Below are 10,782 nucleotides of genomic sequence, written 5' to 3'. Positions count from 1 at the left end.
GAGAGGGAACACAAGCAGGGGGAGTGGGAGAGGAAGAAGCAGGCTCATAGCAGAGGAGCCTGATGTGAGGCTCGATCTCGTAACGCCGGGATCACGCCCTGAGCCGAAGGCAGACGCCCAACCGCTGTGCCACCCAGGCGCCCCTATTTTATTTTTTTAAAAAGATTTTATTTATTGATTTGACAGAAAGAGACAGCCAATGAGAGAGGGAACACAAGCAGGGGGAGTGGGAGAGGAAGAAGCAGGCTCCTAGCGGAGGAGCCTGACGTGGGGCTCCATCCCAGAACGCCGGAATCACACCCTGAGCCGAAGGCAGACGCTTAATAACTGCGCCACCCAGGCGCCCCTTTCCAATGTACTTTAAAAAATAATCTGACCTCAGGGCACCTGGATGGCTTAGTCGGTTCAGATCATGATCATAGGGTCCTGGGATCGATCCCATATTGGGCTCCTTGCTCACTGGGGAGCCTTCCTCTCCCCCTGCTTGTGTGCTTCCTCTGTCAAGTAAATAGATAAAATCTTAAAAAAAAAAGAATCTAACCTCAGTAGGTGCTCAGTAGATGTAGAGTGTTAGAGCTAACATTAGTTTGGTTAGTACTTTTCAACTTTTGTTACCTACTGTGAGTTTCATGTATAAAGTAAAAGCTGTAGCATCTCAAGTTAGCTATATTTAACATACTCAAATGTACAGAGAAATTGGACAAGTAACTAAGTTATTCTGGGAATGAAATATATTACCTTCTCTTCTCTCAGGAACTACTTGCTTTCCTCTTCAGAAGATGGAACTGTTAGATTGTGGAGTCTTCAAACTTTTACTTGCTTGGTGGGATATAAAGGACACAACTACCCAGTATGGGACACACAGTTTTCTCCATATGGATATTATTTTGTGTCAGGGGGCCATGATCGAGTAGCTCGGTAAGAACATTGTGATCTTATGACTGGCAGAATGGTTTCTTTTTGGGGAATTACAAGCTCCAAACTCATTTTCACTTCTATTATTTGGGATCAACTTTTTGAGAATGTCGGCATTTATAGCTCCTTGTTTGAAAATGCATTTGGGGAGTATTACTATGTCTGCAATTATGTCCCTATCAAGAGTCCTTTTTTTCTCCTCAAGCTATTTAACATGCTCCCAGCCCCTCCCACCAGTTAGAGTTTCACTAACACTATGAGCACTGCTAGTGTGTTCTTGTGATCTCCTTCAAAGTTCAGGATGAGGTAACTAAGGTTAGAAACTAATTTTGGGGTGGCCAAAACTAGCGAAAAATACTTTTCTATGGGTTAGACTAGGAATTGGGGTAGAAAAGGGGGGTGCATACAGAGAACTAGAGAATTAAAAATTTTTTGTACTAGATCAACTTAGTTTTCCTTAAGAATGTTATTTCATCTCAATCATTCCGTTTTCCTTAAGAATGTTATTTCATCTCAATCATTCCATTTTCTTTCCCTCAGGTAGCCGGTGAAGGGGGTACCTATTTGGAGCTAACGTTTCACGTGGGTGTTTCTGTATTTATTTTAGAATTTTGGCAGTTAACTATTACCATTTTTTCCCCTTTCAATGCATTTTTTAAAAGGCTATGGGCTACAGACCACTATCAGCCTTTAAGAATATTTGCCGGGCATCTTGCTGATGTGAATTGTACCAGATTCCATCCAAATTCTAATTATGTTGCTACGGGCTCTGCAGACAGAACTGTGCGGCTCTGGGATGTCCTGAATGGGAACTGTGTAAGAATATTCACTGGACACAAGGTATTTTGTACCTTCATTATCATGGCACACAAGCTTGTTTTTGAGATAAAAATATTATAAAAATTAACCAGGAACACATTTTAAAGAAACTATTCATCCCACTAAGCTTTAAAATCCTAGCTTTCTTTTACTTTCTTAGGTATTTTTAACCCACTTTTGATTCTTTCCCTGGACTTCTTTTCTAGGGACCAATTCATTCCTTGACATTTTCTCCCAATGGGAGATTCCTGGCTACAGGAGCAACGGATGGCAGAGTACTCCTTTGGGATATTGGACATGGTTTGATGGTTGGAGAATTAAAAGGCCACACTGATACAGTCTGTTCACTTAGGTTCAGTAGAGATGGTGAAATTTTGGCATCAGGTAAATGACTAGAAATGGCTTTGTGATAAAGGGTAAATGGTGTTAAAATGAAACACTCAGTGTTGACTGTTGTTAGGTTTTGCTTCTCTTAGCCATGATTCCAGGGTATCCCCTGACATATATGTTGACTTCTCAGGTGAAACTGCTTGAAATGGTCCTTTAGAAGGAAGAGCTTATTCATCAAGTTTCGATTTTTTTTTTCACCAGAAACATACAGTAAATATATGAAGTATACCTGACAAAATGTCAAAATCTAAATATGGTAGATGCTGCTAAATGGTTTCCTTTGACTTCCCCTTAGGTTCAATGGATAATACAGTCCGGTTGTGGGATGCTGTCAAAGCATTTGAGGATTTAGAGACCGATGACTTTACTACAGCCACTGGGCATATAAATTTACCTGAGAATTCACAGGAATTATTGTTGGGAACATATATGACCAAATCAACGCCAGTTGTACACCTCCATTTTACTCGAAGAAACTTGGTTCTAGCTGCAGGAGCTTATAGTCCGCAATAAATCATCGGTATTAAAGACCTTTTGGAAGCTACTGTTTGAAAAAGGGAGACTAAAAGCAAATACCTCAGTGATTAATATTTAAGCTACAAAGAATGTTTTGTCTATATGGATCTGGAAGGATGCTGCTTGGAAAATCTGAACAGGACAGTTCCACGTTTCTATAGCAACCACATTTAACTAATTTCCGTTAGTTGAATAAGAGGTATTATGTTCATGGAGGGGACATTTATGGTGCTTTGGATTGTGTGGAAACTATGCATTTTCTGTTCAAATGCTATTTTAATTTATTATGTTTAGAAAAGAAATCAATTGACTTCAATAATTCATCCTGCTTCAAGATTCAAATTGAGTAATATAATACCATCTTGAATTTTAGCTGAAGAATTCTATGAGCATGTATGTTTCTGCTGTAAAAATGTAGTTACTGTATGGCACTCAAGTACCATGTTAAATGATCCACTAACATTTTTGCTTGGCCCATGATTAGTGGAATGTATATTACTGGGTAGGGTGAACTACAATTTCTTTCTAAGAACTAGATGAAGTACAACCATCCACTGACATCTGATTTTGTACCTGTTGGATTCTGAGTGCACCCAAACACTCTATAAACCAGGTGAAGAAATTTAGCTTCCATGTTCTACTTCAGCTAAAATAGCTACATACAACCTAGTACACTTGAAGTCAGACAGACATTTCAGTTGCTTACCTCCAGTACTGAGCCTTGCTTTGGGAAACTAAAAAAGATTTAGACCAAGTCACTGCCAGTTTTTTGCCTTCGTTGCATTTTGTACAGTTTTTATATTTTTGATATCTTGTAAATAAAGACAACCAGCTTTTCCAGGTTCATAATTTATTGTACAAATTGAGTATCACATGATGAGTTGACATCAGCTTCTCCAGGCATGGGAACTTAACAGATGAGGTACAGGTTAAAATCCTATAAACAAAGCAAAAACAGTTTAGACACAATTGTGTTCAACTCTACTTTTAAGACATTCACTAATTACTAGTATAGGACTATCCACGAACCCCCTGAAATTGAATGCAAATTCATCAGATTCTCAGAGTCAGTAACGACCCCCAAATGAAGGTGTTTCTCAGATTAATAGAGTTTAACCTAACACTTCACCTTTAACAAAAGAGTTGCCAACAATTCAGTATAATCCTGAATGTATGCTACTGGAAAAGTCTAGTATACAAAGTAACATTTTTTTTTTTTTTAAAGATTTTATTTATTTATTTGACAGAGATAGAGACAGCCAGCAAGAGAGGGAACACAAGCAGGTGGAGTGGGAGAGGAAGAAGCAGGCTCATATCAGAGGAGCCTGATGTGGGGCTCGATCCCATAACGCCAGGATCACGCCCTGAGCCGAAGGCAGACGCTTAACCGCTGTGCCACCCAGGCACCCCCAAAGTAACATTTTAAACAGTAAACATAGCAGAGATAAAATTTCTCCATTTTTATAATGGGGATACTACCACTCTCCCCAAAGCTGGGAGGTACCTAATACAGGAAACTGGGCAAAAACTACCTGTTTGTCAGGAATAAGTCATGGACCACTGCATTCTGGGGTATGCAGGCTTAGTTAATAGTTTTGAGATTGGAAAAGCTTTTAAGAGCAGAGGAAAAATTTTCTGTGGAGAGCTACAGTAGATAAAGATCTGGGTTTTGGATTTTCTGCACATCATCTACTACCAAAACAAATATTTATTCACTTAAGCATGGGCAAATGGAGACTGTGGTGTGCCATGAGAAGAAAATGAAATCTATGCGAATTTAAGGAAAATATAAAATTGCATATATAAGAATTTGAAACTAGCAAAAAATAAGCTATATTTGCAATGTTTTTAAAAGTTTGGTTAATAATTATTACATAAAGGGCTTATGTAAGAGAAATAAGGTGTTCACAAAGAGAAAGACTCAGTTGTTAAGAGAAAAACATAAAGGGAATGTTAAGAAAAATACAAACGGTAAGCAAATGGAGAAAATGCATAACTTCATCAAAAAGAGACATTTTCACTCATCAAATGAGCAAAGATCAGAAACTGATTATTCAACATTGGCTAGGGCAAAAGAGACACCTTCTTAAAACTGGGTGCCCCATAACCCTTGGGGAAAGCACTTAAGCCTAAAACAATCATATAGACAACACATCATGCTCAAAGTGTTCAATGCAATGTTATTTATGTTTAAAAAATCCTAATAGGAAACATAAAAATCATATATCCATAAATACTCATACATTCAAATAATAGAGAAAATATTTGTTATAAGACAGTATTACAGACATGACTCATAGCCACTGGAAACCAAATAAAAAAATATAAAAAAAGAGCCATAACAAAATGTTAACAAAAATTGTCAGGGTAACGGGATATGAACAATATTTTCCTCTCATATGTAACTTTGCACAATGACAACTTACTTCTATAGTGAGGGAAAAAGCCCTAACAACAAAATGGCTGTTATAAACTTAAATGTCAATTCCTTACCGTTTATGTTGCTTTCACAGCTGGTGTTTTTTTAGACCTTAACTTGAAGTATAAGATCATCAAAGCAATGCCTCCATATGTGGCCAGTACACACTGAAAAAGAAAGGAGAAAGTAAACAAGAGCTTTTGCCACTTACATTATTCTAAAACGGAACTGCTTAAAGGTATCATTAATACTTACATTCCTTCTACCTGTGAGAGTATAAGAGTTGAAATATTTTTTTATACCCGTGAACTGGAATTGGGCATCAGTTTCTGGACCTGCCATGATTTCAATCTTTAAAAAAAAAAGAGAAAGCAACAATAAATTGGTTTGGATGCAATTTAAAAGAAAATTAAGTTTTGTTTTGTTTTTGTTTAAAAGATTTTATTTTTTTAAGTAATCTCTACACCCAACATGGGGCTTGAACTCATAACCTGGAGATCAAGAGTCACATGCTCCACCAACTGAGCCAGCCAGACACCCCTTGTTTTGTGTTTTGTTTTTTTCCCCTAAGTTTAAAAACCTGAAAAATCATTGCACATAAGTATTATGTGTGTGTGTGTGTGTGTGTTTTTTTAACATCTTGCCCAAGAAAGAAGTAGCAGAGATGGTGGAAAAAGCCTTGTTGATAAGAGAAACTTTCAGAAGGAAGACTTTACCTTGGTCGCTACTGTATAACATTCCAACATATACATCAAATCACTTAGCACAGTAAGAGAATACAGTAGTCTCTAAGCCCCCCTTTAATCTAATATTGCTTGATATTTTCGATCCTGGCTCTCGCTATAGCATGTTACACTGTGCATGGACTCTATCAGTTTTAAGAGCAGTTGAAAGTTGGTGCTGGTGATATATTTCAAACTTTCTAAGAAGGGTAACCACCAACTAAATAGCTCAACTTGCAACCCCTTTCACAATTTTTCTTATAAAATAACTTAGGACCTCCATGGAAGGAAGAGAAGATATCATTTACTAAATGGAGTTGATACATACTACCATTTAAAAATAATTAGCATTATTTTAACTAAAGGGATGCACATCAGAGTATAAGAACTGGAAGATTATTTCCACAATTTAAAGAATTACTAAGAGCATGCTGGTTCAAGTTCTTAAAGATGGAGAGCCTACCAAAAGCCACTATCAAAGTCTGTCAAGTAGTTACAGAGACAGGATATCCACTGTCTGGGCTGCAGTGTGCTCAGAACCTAACCCCCACCCACAGGATACATACTAGCTATTGGCGGTAGTGAGAAAGCTGGAATCCTCACAGCAAAATAGATAAAAGTTCTAAATATAAATAGTAAAACCAAGAATCCTGGAAGAAAACATGGACCAAAATGTTAATTACCTTAGGAAAGGGAAAATATAAAGGACAAAAACTAAAAGGGAAAACAAAAGTGACCAAAGGAATGTAAAATGAGACCCAAATAGTCAAACAGACTATCAGACTGGGAAAAATAAACACTAAGAATGTGGGGAAATAAGCATTTCCTCTGTTGCCTGAGTATAAACTGGTACAACTTTTCCTAAAGTGCAATTTTGCAATACCTATCAAATTATAAAATTACTATACTCTTTTATGTAGCTGGTTCATTTGTTCCCCAGGAATTTACCCTTATAGAGCTATCACAAACTGCAAACATGTTATATAGTTCAGGAATAGTGACTGAAATACTATTTATGAAATAAGAAACTGGAAAAACTAGAAGTCCATCTACATACAGGAGACTGATAAAATGATGGTTTCCATTTGAGGAAATACAACGTGCATAGATCCTTATGCAATGACATGGAAAAATGTCCCTATGTGGTGATAAACAGAAAAAAAAAAATTGAATTTCTGGACCTTATATTACAGAGCACATAAATGGTTCTCAAAGTCTGGTTCCTTTTTTTTTTTTTTTAAAGACCTTATTTATTTATTTGACAGAGAGAGACAGCCAGCAAGAGAGGGAACACAAGCAGGGGGAGTGGGAGAGGAAGAGGCAGGCTCCCAGCGGAGGAGCCTGATGTGGGGCTCGATCCCAGAACGCCAGGATCACGCTCTGAGCCGAAGGCAGACGCTTTAATGACTGAGCCACCCAGGCACCCCTCAAAGTCTGGTTCCTAGACCAGCAGCAACAGCATCACTGTAAACTTGTTGGAAATGCAAATTCTCAGGCCCAACCTCAGGCCTATTCAATCAAAAGCTCTGGGGCCCAGTAATCTGTTTTAATATGGCCTCTAGGCATTTCTGATGTAAGCTAAAGTTTGAAAGACACTGCAGTAAAAGAAAACCAAATTTTGTTAGTAATTATATAGAAAAGAACTCTGGGAAAATATGCAGCAAGCTTTCTGGAGTTATAAGTACCTATATTTTACACAGGCATAGATTTGTTAAACTAAAAAATAACAAAGGCACATTGAAAGGTCACCATAACACCACTTGAAAATTCGTATGTATGACCGCCTATCTACCACGACCGACGCCACGCCGAGTCGATTGGCAACATAGACGAGCCGGTCGAGGTCCGGTCGAGATTGGTAGGCAGTGGCAGTGACTCAGCTGGCTCTTGATGAAATGGAAGAGGGAGAGATCTGTGAGGAAGTCGTTGCTATGGAAACTGGCACTCCCCTATTTACCATTCAAAGGCATTCACGTGCACAAAATTGGCAATGAAAATTTGGACAAATGACCTTAATTCTGAACAGTTTCAAGGTTCTTGGAACAATGAAGGAAATCCAAACTTCCTTGGGCCTCCTCAGGGCCGTGGCCTTTCCAGCCCAAGTAGGAAAATTTGCATTATCTTTATAATGTAGCTTTTATGTTAACAGTTTCATTTTACTAGACTTACTAAAGGCATACCTTCCCTACCATTCATCTTTATGATACACTTTTGGATTCTTACGGTATTAAGTGGGTTTCTAGGAGAAACCTTACATAAAACAGGAGCTTAACATAGTCAAATTATTAACTGATAACCCCACTACCTTGTATGTAACAAAAATTTTTAGGAGGATGTGGTGTCCATATGAAATAATATTAAAGTGCTTTAAATTTCTCTCTACACAATATGGGAGGAAGGCTGTGATATTTCACAGAGGGCTAATTCTGACTGCAGGGAAAGGCATGGTATAGGAACTGAAATTTAGTCTGGGTCTCCAAGACTCTTGTGAAGGTGAGATGGAGGCAGGAATGGGGAGTAAAATGTTGCTGGTTAAATAAACAATGGGAGAAAAGCCTCCAAGTACTGGGGTCTGCACCCTTCAGCAAACTGCAGGTTACTTTTGGACAAAGATCAGAAACCCCTGTGCTAGAGCACCCTCCGTGGAATAACTCAAACTGAAATCTTATTCCCTTTTGAATCATAAAAAACTTAGAAAGCCATAACAAGGAAAAAATTACCTAACACTAGTAATTGCACTAATGGTTAAATGGTAGCCCGTGGGGAAGTCTAAGCACCGGGTCTTGCTCTTGTTTCTAATTAACCGGCCCACTGCTATTAAACATTAATGAAGCCTTCCACGTCTTTCTTCACCTATGAAATGGGCATTTCAGAAAAGGCCCAAAGTGACCAATTGTCCTCGCTACTTTCTCAGTTTCTTGAAACTGCTCTTTCCTGTCTGACTAGACATCTACCTGGAATGGTGAGATCGCGAGGTAAAAGGAGACAAAGTCGAGCGCTACGCGGGTACCAGAAGCAGCTTCTTGCACTTCAAGGAGTATACAGCTCTCTGTTCCGGCTATCTCTTAGGAAAGGCCTTCCCGCTGATCCGACACAGACTGAAAGCTAACCCGCTTACCGCGGGCCTGGCGAACTGCAGGGGCTGGGCCACCCACACTCTCGCTTTGACACAGGCTGCGGCGCAGCTAAAGAAGGCCTTGCTGGCCAGCTCCCTAAGCACAGCGCAGTGGAAATAAACTGCTGTGGGCATACAGAGGAAAAGAGGTTAATTTGGCGAGAAGCCCGAGTTCCATTCAATATTCTGTCGCTAGGTGACCTTGGGAGACTCCCTTCGCGGCGGGCCTCTTTTTTTCTCTATTGTAAAATACGATCTTAGGGCCTTTGGGAACTATGGGAGCCTCTGGGACCTCCTATCCGCCTCGCCCCGAGGCTTCCCAGCCCAGTCCAACCCCTCGCGCCCTGGCTCTCGTTATCTCTAATTCCTTTTCCATTCTTCACTGTCCTCGCACCCCAAAGCGAAGACCTAGCGGTGTTCCTGGACCAGGAACGGTGGGATTTTACTGCCAGCCCTGCAAAGCGGAGGCGCGAGGCCTGAACCCAGGTTCCCGTCCACACACCCACCTTGCAAAACGCACCAATTCCACTGGTTGTGTCCTTCAACTTACGCAGCTATCCCACAGCCGGCCGGAAGAAGCCGCCTCCCCCGCACGCGCTCAACGGGCCAGAGCCATTCAGCCTTCAGCGTCGATTGGCTACGGCTCGAAGTCCCGCCCTTCCGCTTCCTGTTTCTAAATCTCTCTCTCTCTCTCTCTCCCCCCCCCCCCGACCAGTAGGACCCAGCATGGTAACGGAAATAGGGTGTTGGGCCCGCCCACGCTTCCGGAATAGCATCGTTGGTCTCCGGGTGTGCTGGTCTCCTCGTGTGTGACTCTAGTGGTACGGGCTCTGAAGTAGAGAGGTGCTGGCGTCCCGGGCCTGGTGAGTGAGGACAAGGGCGAGAAGGGAAGAAACCTCGTGGCTTCCAGGTCTGTCCCAGGGCTAGGTCCTCTGGGTCCCTGCCATGCATCTACAGTGCTGGGTGAGTGGCTCGGCCACCCCAGACCAGAACAGAAGCTGGCCCCTGTAACATCAGACTCTGTCCCTGGAAAGTTGCTTATGTCCCTTCTTTGCTTCTGGATCGCCTCTTTGAAGCTTCAGTTTCCCCTCGTCTGAAATGACATTAAGGGTCAAATTTCCTGCAAACTAGACTTCTCTGTTCTTTCCTATTTCTAGGAAGCATGCACCCACTTATTCCTGATTCCAGATCCAAGGCTTCCACTGGTCTTCACCTCTCGTACAGTCTCAGCCCTTTGTAGATCCTTATTCCAAGTGGCTCTCAGAACCAATCTCTACTATCTACTTCTCATTGGCATGGTTTCTCTGCTGTACTGAATTTGACTTCTCTGTTTACTTTCCTTCAGTTCTATCTGTCCGGTTTATAGCCTGCAGTATATTTTTCTTGATTGCTATTCTATTTTTTCCCCTACTTAAGGCTCTGACTTGTCAAAGTAAACATTAAACTACTCATATCTAGTTCAAAATCTTTCACAAAAAAGCCCCCCTGTCTTCTGCAATTTAACTCTGATAATTATGTTTTATTCTCCTTGTGTTCTAGTTAAACAGTTCTTCAAAGAGAGGAAACAGCAACTTCTTGGACAGTATTTTGAAAAATTGCTGGTGATTATTGAAATATTTTGCTTTAACTGTTTCTATGCCTTTCCTCACATTCCTTTTGCTTTTCCTTTTCCACCTGTCAAAATCTTTTTCATCTTTTAACAGCTCAAAGACATCTTCTTTAGGAAGCTTGTCTTCTTTACTGAAGGCTCATCACTTCTTATTTCTTTGTTTATAGTTTGATTTGTATTTTATTTACTTTTTTAAAGTTTATTTTTTTTTAGTAATCTCTACACCCAACATGGGGCTCGAACTTAACGACCCTGAGATCAAGAGCTGCATGCTCTT

General features: G+C 40.3%; 3 protein-coding genes across 4 annotated transcripts in view; 2 read left to right on the top strand and 1 right to left on the bottom strand.

Annotated features, from left to right (window-relative positions):
• Positions 1–3,318, top strand: part of TAF5 (TATA-box binding protein associated factor 5) — a 14,570-nt gene extending 11,252 nt beyond the window's left edge. Inside the window, exons 9-11 of the mRNA XM_040624428.1 lie at positions 1,578–1,755; positions 1,941–2,118; positions 2,420–3,318. Coding sequence (XP_040480362.1) covers positions 1,578–1,755; positions 1,941–2,118; positions 2,420–2,637 — 574 coding nt within the window. The 3' untranslated portion in view covers positions 2,638–3,318. The remainder of the gene's footprint in view (positions 1–1,577; positions 1,756–1,940; positions 2,119–2,419) is intronic.
• Positions 3,319–3,473: 155 nt separating this feature from the next.
• On the bottom strand, positions 3,474–9,536 carry ATP5MK (ATP synthase membrane subunit k). Of its 2 annotated transcripts, none has more exons than XM_008711996.2 (4): positions 9,403–9,536; positions 5,315–5,410; positions 5,134–5,226; positions 3,474–3,577 (listed from the first exon to the last, which is right to left on the bottom strand). In XM_008711996.2, exons 2-3 carry the CDS (start codon positions 5,399–5,401, stop codon positions 5,137–5,139), a joined length of 177 nt encoding a protein of 58 aa, XP_008710218.1. In that variant the 5' UTR covers positions 5,402–5,410; positions 9,403–9,536; the 3' UTR covers positions 3,474–3,577; positions 5,134–5,136. The 2 variants fall into 2 exon arrangements, with proteins under 2 accessions (XP_008710218.1, XP_040480361.1); XM_040624427.1 differs by lacking the exon at positions 9,403–9,536 and adding an exon at positions 8,736–8,957.
• A 107-nt stretch (positions 9,537–9,643) lies between these two features.
• The window catches only part of PDCD11 (programmed cell death 11), a 40,472-nt gene continuing 39,333 nt past the window's right edge, over positions 9,644–10,782 (top strand). Inside the window, 1 exon segment of the mRNA XM_040624443.1 lies at positions 9,644–9,759. The gene's annotated coding sequence lies outside the window, so the exon portion shown is untranslated.

Source organism: Ursus maritimus, unplaced genomic scaffold (assembly GCF_017311325.1).
Source record: "Ursus maritimus isolate PB19 unplaced genomic scaffold, ASM1731132v1 scaffold_7, whole genome shotgun sequence".
Taxonomy (NCBI): domain Eukaryota; kingdom Metazoa; phylum Chordata; class Mammalia; order Carnivora; family Ursidae; genus Ursus; species Ursus maritimus.
This window is presented reverse-complemented; position numbering and strand designations above follow the sequence as displayed.